Genomic DNA, 17,170 nt, shown 5'->3' with positions numbered 1-17,170 from the left:
GCGAAATCCCCCGGTGGGGAGTAATTAGTGATTAGTGCAAAATGAAACATGTAAGTACAAAAAAAACTCAATCCTATTATTTATTGTTAGGTTAATTGAAATTTAATTTTTATGCATTGTGTTGAAAATTTTCAACATGAAGGGAATTGCGGACTTCTCTCGCTTGTTTGTGGAAACTAGAAAGCATCTCTCTTTCCCTTTGGTTTATAGATTATTAAAATTAACTTTGGTTTTGTCCGTCGCAACCACAACCGTTGAATAGTGTTTTTCTACAATGAAGTTATTGAAGACCGATTTGCATAATAAAATAGGTGACAATTTTATGAATGGTTACTTGTGAATGATAAGACTGCTTGTTTGCTTTCGTAAAATGAAAGAGCGAAGATGTGAACTTTAAAACGTAACTTTGTCATGAAAGTTGAACTTTATGCCTAATGAAATAGCTGTTTTATTTTTTTTATTTATTTTTTTTATTTTTTTTATTGTATATTACGCAATTTTTTTTGAGATACCCCTTTACTTTGACTCTGCCTCCTTCACTGACTTAAAACCAATTTTTGTTCATTAAGTCGACACCATAGAATGCAACCAACAAATCTACCATAACCATATCTCTTTCATCCACAAACAAACACCAAACGCACAAACGGCTCCCCTTTAGCCACCACCACCAACCATATATGGGGTGATAATTCTCGACATGATTCAAAATAGACACGAACCTCATACGCAAATAAATGGGTTTAAGTAAGAGCTTTCAATTGATTCTACTAAATAGGTTGACAAGACACGACGCACAAATTAAAAGAGTAATGATAGGGTCCAAACTTTCAACACGAAAATGTTGTGTTTATTTATATGCAACTTCTTTTAATCTTTTAGGTGAATTTGACATGCCGAAAACCAATTGAAAAAGAAAATTTTTGTTTGAGTCTTTTTATCATGTGAAAACCACTAAATTAACGGTCTCAGTCAATACTTATTTTTTAATTTTTCAATTTTTAATTAGTATCTCATACTCCATAATTTCACTGGCCAACTTTCCCTTATTGCATTTTGTCTATCCGTCTCCCAAACTACTACTCCTTTATTTTTTTTTTTCATTTTTTCTCCACATCTCAAACTCCTACTCTCTCTAATTATTTAGTGTTGCAATCTAGTACAACAAGACATATTTACAAGGTCTAAACCTTAAACATACCAACATGATACGACAATAAACGAGTTGACACGACATAGTAATCGAATCGGTCGGGTTAGGGTCAAGCTACCTCTACCCATTTAAGTTTTAACTTGATACGGACATGACACACCATGTTAGTGTGTGTATGTGTCTAAATGTTTTGTTTATACAAACAAAATCATTATTTTTATGCGATATAAATCACATAAAAATATTATTACTACTCTACTACTTACAGTACGGAGAATCTGCTTTGAAGGGTTGCATAGCGCATAAGGTTGTTGGATTTCAGAACGGCTTAATTGCTAAAATATTATTTTCTGGGCGCGACCTAATGACCATTCTGTATGCTATTTATCTTTGTGATTATTGCATGTGTCACACCCCAAAACCGGAACGGCGGAAACGTTCTGGGGTGAATGACGTCATGTCAAGTATCACAACATATGCAGTATAGTAATCAAAGTACAACAACCATTACATTAATAGTAATAGTTTTACATAAGTTACAATTCATAGCAACATCAAAGTAATACAAGTAATAATATAGGTGCAGCTTGATACTAGGCTTACTTCGCCAAAAGCTCCTGGGATGTACCTATCTATCACTGACCTGAGAATATAAGTTATTTTGAAAGCGAGTATCAGCATTTTTATAAATGCTGCTGAGTTCATAAGTATTTAGTGTCATTTGTGTAAGTAAGCATTTTATTCAAAATAACTTTATAAAAAGTAGTAGTTTAGAATCTATGGTGTATTAGAGTCCTTTCCAGAAAATCCTATATTTTCTAAATAAAAGCAGTCTTCTACTAAGACTCGACAGAGTTATGTTTTAAAAAGTAATTTTCCCCGAAATACTATCATTACCAAAATACGGTATTTGATTTTTAATGAAAGTAGGAGGATATCACTAGTAAAAATATTAGGGGAAAATAACATATGCCTCAGCAGAAAATACTGCTGATTAAGGCAAAAGAAATCATAGACTCCAGGAGAGTATCGAATGAATGATACGCCTAACTTAGTCTAACAAAAGGAAACACAGACCCCAGACGGTATCAAATGTACGATACGGCTAGCAAAGTCTAAAACAAAGAAACACAGACCCCAGACAGTATCAAATGAAAGATACAACTAGCAAGGTCTAAAACAAAGAAACACAGACCCCAGACAGTATCAAATGAAAGATATAGCTAGCAAGGTCTGAAACAAAGGGAAATATTAAGTGGGTTGTTTCAAGAATACAGTGTTAAATTCTCGTTACCTTAAGGCCATGAATTATAAGGTAAACATGGAGATACTCGTAACCATACTGATTGACACTAGAGTACTTGACGCCCTGCAAGCGTCGGAATAAATGTGGCATTTGTCACCCCTTGGCTTGGTAGGTTGTGGACCGTATCTAGCAGTCAGGGTGTGGGAGTGTCAGCCCCGTATAGATCTATACACACAATGCCCGCTCTCCCTACAGGAGACTCTGGTTACCAACATGACAACGGGGAAATCCGTGTCCTGAAGATGCATCTCGTATAGTGAATTTCTGATGTAAGTGTTGGACTAACGATAGAGACTCACAACTGAACTGACTCCTTTGGAATTCGCGTACTAGAAGGAGTAAATAGAGCTTCCTAACTATTCCTATAATAGTTACTAGTGTCCCTCATCTATGAGTGACGAGTGAGAGGATGCCCTTGCTACCCAAGGAACATGAACTAGCCGATGGAAACCTTTATGTCTATACATGTATACATGATATATAATTAATGATTAAACGACCTTCGGACGGATATCCGATACCCACCAGACCACATCCAAACGAGGAAAAGGAAATAGAGCGAACTAGCCTTCCTAAGTCTTTTAAACATTATTTATATAACTATACAAGTACAGGCATGCATTTAATGAAGCAGAAGTATAGAAGTATAGAAAAAAACTTTGGTAAACTTTTGGAAAACCTTTAAAAATAAGAATTTACGACTTGATATAGTTATGTAAAACAAGCTTTGAAAATCGTTCATAAACACGTTTTGAATATAAATTTTGATAAAACAATATAAGTAAAGAAAACCTTTGTTTAAAATACTGCTGTAACTGGTTTTGAAGTAAAACATACAGCACGAGAGACAATTTGAGAAAAGATTTAAACAAGTGAAGACGTTTTGGAAAACCACCTATAGTATTATACTTGGTAAAACAGCTGAAAGTGTGATAAATCCTTTTGCATGCGGGTTATCAATCACATATGATTGATATGATAACTAGCATGTTTTAACTTGTATTCCCCCCCCCCCCCCCATGAAAGCATGTAAAAACATTTAAAAGGTTAATTCAGGGGTATGAACTCACCTGACGTTGGTGTTTCAGATGAATGAACGGTATAGGATGCTAAGTGTCAAGTGAGGACTTGACCACACACTCGAATCCTATTTAACATGTAATGATACATTTAAGTATCTAATTAGTCATTTAATTACTAAATTAAGCAAGTAAGGATGTCTTACTACATAAAAACACTCTGCTACAAGTGCTAGAAGTACCAAGGGTTGCATAGAAGGTGTGTATGGACTCACATTGGAGTTTACTCTTCAAATGATGGCCCTTATGGGTGTTTACGGTTTCAAGACCACTTCCCCCATGAGTTTACGGCCGTAAACTCATGGTAGTGGTGTCATGGGATGTTTAAAGGTCTTAACTCACTCATAGAATCATGCTAGAGTCGAATCAAGGGCTAAGGAAGTGATTGGGGCTCAAAATGGACACAATAGGGAGTTTATGGTCCATTGACCACTCCTTGAGGAGTTTACGGCCGTAAACACATGAGTTTACGGTAGTAAACTCATGTTAGTCCATTTCTTTTGTGCTTTGGTGGTTCTAGGCTATGTAGGCAAGGTTCTAGTCACTTATATGATCATAGGAAGGTGTTAAAGGCACTTAAACACCTTGGAAAGGTGTTTACGGTCTATGAAGGTGTTCTTGGGGAGTTTACTACCTTAAACACATGAGTTTACGGCAGTAAACTCATGTTAGTCCATGAATCATGTGTTTTGGTGGTTGTAGGTTAAGCATACAAAGTTCTAGGTCCAATTCTAAGCCATACAAAGTATTAAGGGCACTTTAACACCCTTTGGGGGTGTTTATGGTCTAAGAAAGGGTGTTTACGGTCCAAGAATGTTCTTGGGCCGTAAACTCAAGTGTGACTCACTTATGTATGTTTTGGTGCATTTCATGAAGGAATATAAGGTTCTATACACTCATTGAAGCTCATAGAAGCTTTTGGAGGTGTTTAAGGGGCAATTTAACACCTTAAAAGGTGTTTATGGTCCTTGAAGATGGGTTTACGGTCCAAGAATTTTATTAGACCATAAAATCATGTTTACTCCCCATATGTTAAAATTTTGGTGTTCTAAGTCCTTTCATGTAAGCCCCTAAGTCATTGCTAAGCATTAGAAGTGGTTTGGAGGGGTTTTTGGGCACCAAAACCCTCTTTCAAGGTGTTTACGGTTTTGGGATGCTCCCAAGACCGTAAACTCTTGTTCTTGGGGGTTTTTGGATGTTTAAGCCATGAATTTGCAAGTCAAATGAGCTAAACAACAAGCTAGGAAGGTTAACTTACCGATTTAAAGCTCGAAGGGGCGATTTTTGACTAAAACCCGATTTGTAGAGAGAGAAAGTAGAGAGAGAAAGTGTCTAAGGTGGGAAAAAGGTTGGGATGAAACCCACTCAACCCTTATATAAGGTGGAGTTTATGGCCTGGTTGGGGGTTCACCCGACACCAACCGCGAACGGGGTTTTTCACGACTACCGTTAAACATGGCAAATTTTAAAATTATACCTCCTTAATATTGGTTCGCTTGACGAATATTATTTAAAATATTCCAACGGGTTTAAATCCGGTCAAAAATATTTTTGGGATAAATTTGGCTAATTTTTGACGTGCTTAATTTCGACGTTAAAACTAACGAGATTTTTTGGGTTGTCACAGCATGTGGTATGTGTTTATGTGTTTATTTGTTATATGTATACAAGCGGGGCCCGTTGACTGACAGATCTGTATATCAAGCGGGGCTAGATGCCGGATGGGGCCCATTATGTGTTTATTATGTATGGTATGTGGAATTTTTGAGAACTCACTAAGCTTTGTGCTCACAGTTTTTAATTATATTTTAGATACTTCTGGTTCGAATGGGAAGAGCCCAAAACGATTACAGTGCACACCACCTCATTTCGCATTTTATGATTACTCTGATACACTTTGTTCCACCATGGTTTTATGATGATATTTTGGATAATAGTTTTATTAATTTAAAAATAAAAAAATTTTGGTCTTAATTTTAAGACGTTACGTATATTTCTATTAAACTTTGAAATATAAAATACATTGTGTATTTTCTCTATTCTCTTATTCTCTCTTTTTTTTTTCCTATGTTCAACTCTGGATCACAACATAAACTTGGGTATGGTTTATTAGGTTTAATAATAATAATAATAATAATAATAATAATAATAATAATAATAATAGTTTTTTTTTAAATACATATGGATGCCATATTAGCCTCATGGATAAATGTAAGTCAATGATGGTGTATTATAGGCCCATTATATTTTCCTAAATTTAAGATAAACTTAGCACATTTTTAACTTAAATTAATTGTTTACTTTTCAAAAACTTTGATCTCGAAATACAGGGACAATATGTTATTACATGTTATCACATTTAAAATGTCTACCTTATCATTATAGTCATATTTTTAGTGTTATAACACCTAATATAAAAATGGACAACATAAAATAACATATGATCACACTTATTATTTTATATTTCTTTTATATTTTTATATTTTTATGTTTTTAATTTCTATTTTTCTAATTTGTTTTTTTTCTTAATTTATGTCAAAATAATTATAAAAAAACATATAAATTAATAAAAACATAATTCAATTAACTATTAAATTAACATACCATTTTAAAACTAAAAACAACATTACAAAGCAAAAAAAACATTGACAAAAAACATACAATAATCCTAATAATTTAAAAAACTTAAAACCGATACATTATTTGTCGTCCAAATATTTCCGCTTGATCTTTGCCTTTATTTTTCGGAGCACTACCGTTTGTTTCGGTGACATATTATCCTCTCTAGTTTGAAGAATTGTCACGTACTTCATTATGCGATCTACCTCGGCTTCTCAATGAAGGAATTCCAAATGCTCATGTTGCAAGTCATATATTTTCATTGTAATGTCGTTATGGGCGTCAAATATATGTTTCAGTTCCGTCTGCTCTCGAAGTCTACTTTCGCTTTCCTCCGCATGTTGTTGAGCCCGCCTCATTTTGTCGCGCTCTATCGGTCGTCGAGGTGGGGATACCTCTTTGATGCCATTGAGGTCGTCTGGTAGCTCATCTATGTCCGCATTGAGGTTGATGTTCGTGCATGCGTCTGAAACGTTGACCGAACCTGAGCCGCGAGACGTCTTGAATTGTTGTTCCGAAAATGTGTCCGTTTCAGTCCATTTGGGTCGTCCTTAACAATCTCTCAAATTTTTTCGTGCTCGAAAACGTGACCCGTATTGACATGATATTGGTCCATCGCTGCTCTAAAAACATCAAAATCGGTCGCACCACTTTGCTTATGCGATGATAGTTTGTTGTAGATGGAATTGAACATGGTGCACTTCTTGCTTATTTGAGTCTACTTGCTATTCAACATATCATGATTGCGATAATTTTCATCCTTCTTCAAAATAGTCTGAAATTTGCCGATCACAACTTCCCAAAAAACGACTTTTCTTATATTTTTTCCCTTAGTTGGGTTTTTTGATGTCCTGCACCACGACACCGCCAACATGTATTCTTCCTCTGCAGTCCACCATGTTGGACGCTCTTCTTCCGATTACTCCACCGCGACCGCTTTTCCTTTCTTTCTTTCTCTCCCTTTGTTGGCCGTTTTTTTTCCGACCCCCCTGTTTGCGTCTCGGCAGCCGCTTCTTATGTGAGTGATGGTTCTATGGTATTTTGTTGCATGGTAGCAAATGTGTTGAAAATGTTTTGTGGAAGGCTTGTAGCGAATTGTGGTGGGATGAGGCAGTATTGAAAAAGTTGTCGGAAAATGGAAGTTGCGGTGACCTTTGCGAGTTGAGGATGTTCGTGTACGCTTCATATTGTGCAAAACCGAGAGGAGGGAATGTGTTTGTGTTTGGAGGAGTGTTGGAGTTTTGATCCATAGTGAGTGAATGTGAAATTGTTTGGGTTGTATGAAATAAGATGAGAGAAATATGTTAAATATGTAGGTAAAAATTTGAATTTATATGCTTATATATATTGGAGTTAAAATGAATTTTTTTTTACTATGTGACCGTTTCACAACGGTCGAAAAAATGACCGTTAACTCGATGCAAGCCCCGTTTCTTCCCATTGACACCATAATACCTCTTAACGTTACGGTCAAAAACAAGTATGGGGGCGGTGTTTCCAACATTATAACGCCGTTTTTTGGATGCCACCTAGGAATAACGGGGATACCCGTTGCCCGTTCCTAGCCATCTCATTAATCCTTAATAAATAACTACTAATGCATCTGGTTTTATTTTGTATGAGAAATTTTTGAAGAACGTTGAGCTAAGGCATTTCCATAAGTGCCTCTAGAAAGTGTCCACATAAAAATTATCTAAATGTTTTCTAGAATCATTTTTTCCAAAGTCATTCGAAAAACACAACTCATTTTCCAAATCCATTTGATTCCATTTCTTTTATCCAACATCTTTTTAACCTTAACTGAATCTTGGTTTTTATCAGATTCACCGATTAAATCTTGGACTCTAGCTCATTTACTACAATAAGTCTTAAATTAAGCTCAACTTGGGCTCATTTAACTTGATCTCAAATCGAATATTTGAAAGGTCGTTAATAGATAGCTCAAGTTAACTTACACCCCTTATAAACATTTGAATGCTCATAGGACTATCAACATGCTCAGAAATAAAAAAAACAAATTTAACAAGTAATTTTAATACATGTAATATCATAAAGAAATAAATGTTCTATATCTTCACAACCCACTTTTTCCAACAATCCTCACATATTTAAATTCGATAGAGACAATACTTCATGTTCATGGCAACTAGATCGAATAAGCAAAAGGAAGAAGAACAAAATCATAACACAACATCCAATTTCAAGTACTTAATAAAAGAGAAATTATTCATAGTACATTCTAATATATTATCAAACAAGATATGATAGTTGACAAAAAAAAAAAAAAAAGTCAAACGACTCCTTGAGCATCTTATGCTCATAAATTAACCTTAATGCATTCTCTTAATTATATTATTTATAACGCCCTAATAAAAAAAGAGCAGTGTTATTTTTTGGAATTATGATTAATAAGATAAAAAAAGAAAAATTAAAAAGTTAAAAAAAAAAAAAAAAGTTACAATGGTTGGTTCATTTGTTGCATTAGTATTTTTTTTATTGTTTAAAATTAATTATATATACCCTTTAATTGCCTAACATTTCCATGCTGACGTGGCAACAAGGGGCCTATCATGCCAGCAAAGCATCATCTCCCCTTGTTGTTTCGCCACGTGGAATCCCCTGACTTGTAACCTCCTCAGTAAACACTCCGCTTGAAAGTCAGCAAATTGACTTTGCCCCACCGGCCGCAGCCCGGCTCTACCAAACGCCTCCCTCCACGGCGTCACATGGCGGCCTGCCGCCCCCATCGCTGCTATTATCTTCGGGAGCAACACGCATATCTCAATCTTCCGTAACCAGTCACCAGCTCCTACTCCGATACCAACGTTTGCTGCTTCCAATGATTCTAATATCGTCGAATAAAGTTCTAAACCCTCGATCACCGACTGACGGAAGGACGACGTTCCGTCTCCCGTCAATCCCTCTCCGTCTACGTGAACTACTACTTGTGGAGATAATCGTCGGAGATCGTTGATGAAACCAGTGCCGATTCGTTGGAAGATCGTTGGAGTTAATAGAACAGCAGTCTTCTCTCCGTCCATGAACTTGATCGATTTAAACGAGAGGCTTTCGAAAGTTCTAACGGAGATGAAATCGATATCGAATCGTAGTTTTAGATCACGAGCAAACTGACGTAGATTATCTCTGATCAATCTCGATTCGGTTTCGTACTCTTCAGGAACAACGGCTGTGATTCTGAACGCAGGCGAGTTAACCTTCCGTGATTCTGATTTCTCCGAGATCTCTTTCATGAACGACGCCCAATGACCGCCGATTCCGATATCGAAATCGATGACGTGGATGATCATCGCACCGTCAACCGCCTCCAGGATAGCTTGATTGGCGGTGAAGCTGGAAAACATCGGGATCGGGGAGACGGTGATGAACGTCTTGTAAGCTTTAATTGTTTGTACAATTTCAGAAGAGGAAGATGACTGAGTCAATCGAGTTGACCCGGAGATCAGAGACTGAATCGCTTCTTTGAAGTAGAAAGCAGCACGCTGGAGAGGTTTTCCGTTTGGAGAAGGAAGCCGCTGATTGAGCCGCGCCAATATCACCTGTGCCAGGTGGAGAGATTGAGTTTCAAAGCACTCAGCAATCCGGATTATATCATCGACGAAATCAAACCCTGTTCTATTATCAATATTATACTGGTTCGTGAAATCAAGCGAGTTAGGGTTCGTGTTCGTGTTTGGATTCTCAAAATCCGGGTTTAAGAACAGCGACATGGTCGGAGCAGTCACCTCAGATTGAATCGGCGGGAGGTCGGGGAGTTCAGGGAGGTAAGCAGATTTTGCAGAATCATCATTAAGACCTAATTCTTTCATGAGAGAATCCCATTCTTCAAACTGATTCACGATTCCATGTTCGTAATTATCCAATCGCAACGGATCCTCCGACGATGATAACACAATGCTATTATGATCACCCGAATCAAACTCCGACGTCTTACCAGGCAAACTCCGGCAAATATCAAGAACCGATTTGGGCTCGTATCTACCAGTTCCACCACCACCAACACCACCACTAATTATTTGGTGCTTTACTTCAGGAGAAGAGAGATTGTTTTGCTGTGAAGCAAAGGGCAATTTCATTCCTCAAAAGCTAATGCTACAGGTACGCAACCAAACCTTTTTTCTTTCTTCTTCTCTCTTCTTGTTGAATTTTCAAGCTTTTGAGCGAAAAAGGGAGTGGGTTGGGGGGCTTTTGGAGTCGATGATTGTGGGGGTTTTCTAACAACGATATGCATGAAGAAAGGAGTGGTGGGGTATGGTCGGCCATGGATGATGAACAATGAGTGGAGGAAAGAGTAAGAGGATTGATTGATTTGAGCCATATCATAGAAGCTTCTTCATGAAGGAAGGAATTCATACAAATTGCACAAACTTTACACCTTTTTCTTCTTTTTTGATTCTTCAGTTTTTTCCTAATATTTAACCAAATAAACATATACATTCACATTCATAAAAAAAAAATTCATTATAAAAGATTAACATAATTAGTAGACTGAACTCATAAAGCATATATGACATCATCTTTCGAAAGGTGCTCTAGGAATCACCATGTGATCAAATCTCAATATTGATAATCTACAAGCATATTTTATATTTTATATACATCTTGTCATGTTTTTAATAAATCAAATGAATAGGAATCAATAAAAAAGAACAAATCTTTGTTGATACAACAGATTTGATCGACTTGATTATTGATAGAATGGATAAATTTATTATTTTTCAAAATATGTGAGATCTAATGAGGATACATTCTGATTCATGGTTGGATTAATGGTCATTAAAGCCTCCTAATAAGATATACTAAACTCATCGATTTGTTACAAACTCTAAAGCATAAGAATGGTATTGATGGAATTTCTTGTTCTTATATTGGTGTTTATTCTTTTGTTTAGGGTGAATAAAAAGGTACAACTTTCTCCATATTTGTTGTTTCATGCTATACAAAAATAGCAAAGAATAAGGGCTCAAATCAACACGAAAAAATGACTTTAGTAAGGATATTTTTAGCATCACATTGCATCTATTCTTTTTCCTACTCTATCAACATTACACATTGGCACTCTTGTTTGATTGGTGCATCTTTAGAGAATGGTTAAAGGGCGGATGCCACATTGTCATTTCTTTAAGGTTGTGTTTGTTACATGGGGCATGAGAAGACTAAAATGAATTAGACAAGATGAGACTGAGACTGAACGAATATTATATTTATATATATATTTTTTCTTTTTGAGGATGAGAAGCGTTTTTACGTCTTTTGTATATAGAAGAGATTAGACAAATCAAATACCACATTGTTTCATCTTTTTTAGCACATAACAAATTTCATTTTTTATTGATATCAATCATAGTCTTGATCCATGAATATTAAACACAATACAAGTTTGTTTGTTCTCTTATGTCATGCGTAATAAACATGTTGGATATTGTTTCTTTGAAGTGATTGATGCTGAAACTTAGAATGCATTCATGTAAAAGTAATTTGAAGTGGCATTTATACTTACACAAAAGAAAAAATGAAGAATTGCCAAGTCAACAGTTCTCATACCATAGTTTTTGCATCATATTTGAACCTACGAAGCCTATTTAACAGTTTACTCAAGACTATGGTTTCTACTTAGAAATTATCTATAGTGTAGATCTTGAGATGATGTGACTTGATATATATTATACACAACACCATAATTTTTCAACATGGCATCGTAGATGCTTAGCTTGTTAAAGTACTTAAGCCATTAACAATCCAACATGATATCCTTGTCAACATGATATCCTTGGTATAGTTGTTGAAGTTTGTTAGAGGGATGATGGAACTTAAAGATTCACTTATGAAGGCTACTTGTCTATATAATAGTAGTCAAGCTATTAACTAATTATACTTTTGAGTATATAAACATAGATGTTAGGCTACATTATCACATACACAATACTCAATACACAATACACATAAGCCATTGTTGATGTCGACATATCTGATAACAACCGTAAGAACTTCACCATCACAATTGTTGTCACAAACATAATTTGCTTATTGGTCTCATCTTTCTTAAATTCGTTTCGTTTCTCTTTATTCTGCAATTTATAACATTTGGAAATCATGTGTGCATCTTTCTTACAATACTTGCAAGACTTATATATTCCCCAGTATTTACATTTGTTGTTTTTTCTTGAGAACCTTTTTATATTGATCAATCCTATATAATTACATTAGAATTACGTGACCCATTGAAAGAAACCATGTGTTTTATATCTTCCTTAGAATACAAAGCTTCATAGACTCTATTCAAAGTAAGAGTTTTAGACGCAGTAGTGGCTAAATTAGGAAATGATATCTTTGAATTCAAATATGTAGATGAGCAAGTTTCCTCAATCTTGAAGATTATATAAGGCCAACTTCTTTCTCTATTGCATATTTCTCATAAGATCATTCTTAAGACAAATCGATTCTAGTATGGACCATACAAGCGATGACAATGTTTTATTTAAACACTTCTCTAAGTATATTGTTGTGTAGATGGAGTAGGATTTAAGATAAAGCTTTGTGATCCTTCTTAATACCCCATCCTTTTATGAATTTATGATATCATATTTTTAAAACATTATTTGACATAAAGTTACATCTTGCATAATATGGTCCAACAAAAACATTTGGAAACGTGTCCATCCATCATGAGGTTACAACTTCATATCAATATGGGGCATAATAAAAGCAAATCATAAGTACAAATATAAGTTCAACATAAGTAGTGTAACTACATCGATTCACTCCATCTAACTTCACAAGCCTTTCTTCTTGCTACCAACAAAAAATGCATATAAAATATTATATGAACTATATTCTTTTAGTTCTTGATACAGGAATCTTGAATACATGGTATTTAGAACACTGTATGTAATAACATAATATCTCACGAGCTACATGGGTTTTTAACAAAATATAACTTTAAAAGTATTTGACAAAACCTTTTACTTTAACATAATTCATGAAAGATGTTATATATAAAGCTTTTCATAAAATAATGGAAATAATGAACTTAGAAAACTTTTTTTTAAAATAAAAGAGTACATAACATGATTTTTATTTCATAAAATACTTGAGATATACTAGCTTACTCCACAAAAGAGTTCTCAAGTAAAACAACTTGACATACTTGAAATCATACTTGTATACTTTACAAGATAATCTATGTTATAAAAACATTTAGCTATGACATGTACCTCAATAAGGAAATATCTTTATATACTCACTTTGGGAAGTTAGGTAAAATAACTTCACTCATTTCCCTTTTGTCACCCTAAATTCCAAACTTGTCCAATATATCCAAACACATAGATTTTGATGTTATATAGTTGTCCCAAAGCTAATTATAAAATTAGTCTTAAGTGTTGGGTTTTATTAAAAAAATAGTCTATAATAAACTATGAGATTAACAACGAAATGATTTTAAAATGAATAAACTTAAAACCATTTTAACCCACCAAGGATCATTTTGCAAAACATGGAAAGATTAAATCAACCATAGAAGAAAAAAAGAAATACAACCTTTTAAGACTTTGATTCTCATGAGAGATTGGAAGTTGATGAAGTGAGGAAAAAAACTCCAAAGTAGAAGTTCTCTATAATGTATCCACTAGGCAAGAGTAAACCACCAAAAGATGCTAGTCTTCACTTGTATTAAGCACTTCTTTATCCATTAAGAACTAATACCAAATTAGTCTTAAGGAGAAGCAACTTATAAGTACTCAAACTCTACACTACACAATGCAAGAGAGAAGAAGGAAAAAAGACTTGTTGCTTTTGGATTTTAGAGAGGAAAAAAAGAAGAAGATAGAGTTCTAACAACTAGCATTTGTCTCATTTATATACTTTATATACTTGCACAAGTGTATCTTAAGACCATACTTCCATCAATTCAAATCATGGATCTTGAAATAAGCATGGAGATGTAAGAGGTTGCTTTATGAGCAAACTCTCTCATACCATGGGGGACCCATGGTGATGACCACCAAAAGTCAAAACTAGTTTTTCTTTTATTCCATCTTATTTTATAACATGTGTTTGTATTTTTTAAAACTATATAAATAAACTCTAACTATTCCAAAATAATGTACACAACTTATAAATTCATACCTTATGAATTACTAGTTGTTTTTCTCTCATAGAAAATATTATTTCCATAAATAATAATTGTACAATTAAATACAAATGTTGATAATATTTATTAGTAACGAAATACTAATACATAATCATTAAGTAGTAACTTGCTATAAGGTGTAAGCCTATATGACCATATGTTATTAACAAATATCATTATATAATGACTTTTGGGCATAAACATAACAACTTGTTTTTGGGGCTAGAAGTTTTGGGCTTTTTGGTAAAACTATATTTTTTTCTTAAATTAAAATAAAATAAAATAAAGTGAAATAAATGAATATTTTAGAACAATAACAATAATAACTTTTCCATTAATTTAAATAAATATATCATAGAGAATTTGGCGTTAAATAAGACTTTTGTAAAAATGGGACTAATAGTGTCAACTTAAGGAAACTTGTGTTTGATCCGAGAATTTGACCAAATAAGCATCCCAGACTATGTTTTCTTAAGTTATGGTGGAGAAGGAGAAATTTTAGACTATAGATAAATTTTATTTAGTTTTTAGCCAAGTTGGGGACCAATATTGAAAAGAATTTGGCATAAGGGACCAAAAATGTCAGTTTGACCAAAATTTTGGAACACATTGCGCCCTTTAGTTTGAAGTGTCGTGCTCAGAACGTTGTCCAAATTATATCATCGTTTAGTGCAACAATTTTTTCTCATTCATTTCACCCACTTTCTTATCCATTCGATCCAAACCTCTCTCCCATATTCATAATTGATTTTTCCCTCTAGATTCATGGTGATTTGGTGATTGCAATTTCTAGATGGTTCATTTCTCAAATCCTTTCAATATCCTACATAAAAAGGTAGATTTCTTTCCCTTTTTCGACAAATTCGTTCTTGGATTTTGTTAAACCTTAAATATGAATTTTATGGCTAAATTATGATGTTAATGTGAAATTGTTAATGTGGTTTAATTCCTTAAACTATCTACAAAATCCAATTAACAAGTAGTTGGGATATTTGTGAGAACTAATGTTATTTAATGGGTTTCCATAATCCTAGATCTTCAAATCCGAAATTTGTGTACTAAGTGTAACACCTAATTTTAGCGATGTTATAATTTCGGGACATTAGGCCGGAATTTGATCAAGTGTAGGTCTTGGGCTTCAAAGGAGTAGAGTTTAGAGTCTTTCAGATGTTGATAATGTTGGATTAAGTGATTAAAGCCCTCGATTGTGCCTTGAAGCAAAAGGGTAAATTTGGAAAGGTGATATCTTGGGCTTCTTGCATGATTTAAGGATTTTAGTTTAATATGTTTTTAGTCAAAAGCAACTAGATAGAATTGTGGGCGTCGTCAATACCTTTCTATGCATATAAAGAATGCCGAAAATGGAGTTTTAACGAAGAAGTTATGTTGTTTAAAGCTGAATTGGAAGCTGGAAATTTTGCCCTACGATGGACGTAGGTGCTGAAGTCTGGTCATGAGTTTAATGACCTACGTTTGGCATAGGTTATGCTATGTTGGGCGTAGCCGTTGCAGACCAAAACCCTAACCCTAAGGTTTTAAGTCGTATTTAAGGGCTCTAACTTCTTGGGGTCATTCCCATGACCAGCCTCCATCACCTCATATTGTTCCTATGAAACCCTAGCCACCATTTATGAGTTTTTGGAGCTTTTAGAGAGCTTTGTGTGCCCTTTGAAGGAAGAAAGTGTTTGTAGAATCAAGTGGGAAGCTTCAAGGTGTGTAGATCTGGGATTTGCAAGCCAACATCTATCTCCAAAAGGTAAAAAGTTTCTACCTTGATGATGTTTCATGTTAGATCTAGTTACTCTTGAGATTTCCATGCTTTTGTCCCCATAATCTTAGTTCTTGTGAGTATGGGTTACTCCAGACCATTTGAATGCCTTTTTCTGATGATTTTGAGGTTATAGAGTCATAAAAATTAGAGTTTAGTCACTCTCATCCATCCATGCATGAGTTCTTGAGCAGTAGATAACTTTATGGACCTAGGTTTTGGTTTTGTGCTCTTTGTAACCATGAAAATAGATAAAGTCAGAGACTTTATCCAATAAGACGTTCATTTAGATCATATCTGGGAGTTTGAGATTTTGTCTTGTTGTATTAAGAGCTTAATAGAAGGTTTGGGAAATATAGGCTCTACGTTGGGTGTAGCTCTACACTAGGCGTAGACTTCTGTACATTGAGCGTAGCTCTACGCTGGGCGTAGATTAGGGTGTTACGTTGAGTGAAAGTCAATTGAGGTTCGATCATTGACTTTTTGGCCGATTTGACTTTTGTTCAACCATGTTGGGACTTAGTATTGGGAGGGCAAAATGGTCTTTTTCCCAAAGAAGGTTTAATTCTGAGCCTAGACCTTTCGTGAGTTAGTTATTACCTTAATTATTAATTAGAGTTTTATTATACGTTTAACATGAGGAGACTAGATATCTTTAAATTAGGTGTGTGGGTCCATCTTGTCTTCGGATTGAGGTAAGTTTCTCACTATACTCGTGTGTGACAACCATGAAATTTTGATCAAGCAAGGTACCTTTATAGATGGTATAAAACCACATCACAATCTTGTTGTAATAAATATTTGAAGATTTAATGTGATAGATCAAAAAATTTAGAAATTTCAATTTGCATGGAGGAAGTTTTAAACTTGGATTAAGGATTTCAAAATCTCAATTTGTAGTTGAAAGACTCAAGCTTGGGCCGAGAAGACTCGCAACTGAGAACCCTCTCCCTCGGACCAGAAACCTCGCACGCATGGTTCTCGGTTGGGACCGAGAACCTAGTTCTTGGCCTCTTTGGACCGAAATCTCGGTGGCTTCAAAACCTGAGAACCTCTCCTCGGTTTAAGGGTCTCAGTTGGGTGTAAAGTTCAAGAA

General features: G+C 34.8%; 1 protein-coding gene across 1 annotated transcript; it reads right to left on the bottom strand.

The window, feature by feature from the left end:
• Positions 1-8,243: 8,243 nt before the first annotated feature.
• LOC111919376 (scarecrow-like protein 15) lies at positions 8,244-10,497 on the bottom strand. Its single transcript, XM_023914966.3, has one exon. The coding sequence runs from the start codon at positions 10,249-10,251 to the stop codon at positions 8,689-8,691; it is 1,563 nt and encodes a 520-aa protein (XP_023770734.1). The 5' UTR covers positions 10,252-10,497; the 3' UTR covers positions 8,244-8,688.
• Between the last annotated feature and the right edge of the window lie 6,673 nt (positions 10,498-17,170).

Source organism: Lactuca sativa, chromosome 3, assembly GCF_002870075.4.
Source record: "Lactuca sativa cultivar Salinas chromosome 3, Lsat_Salinas_v11, whole genome shotgun sequence".
NCBI lineage: Eukaryota > Viridiplantae > Streptophyta > Magnoliopsida > Asterales > Asteraceae > Lactuca > Lactuca sativa.
Note: the sequence above shows the minus strand (reverse complement) of the source record. Positions and strands in the feature narration are given on the sequence as shown.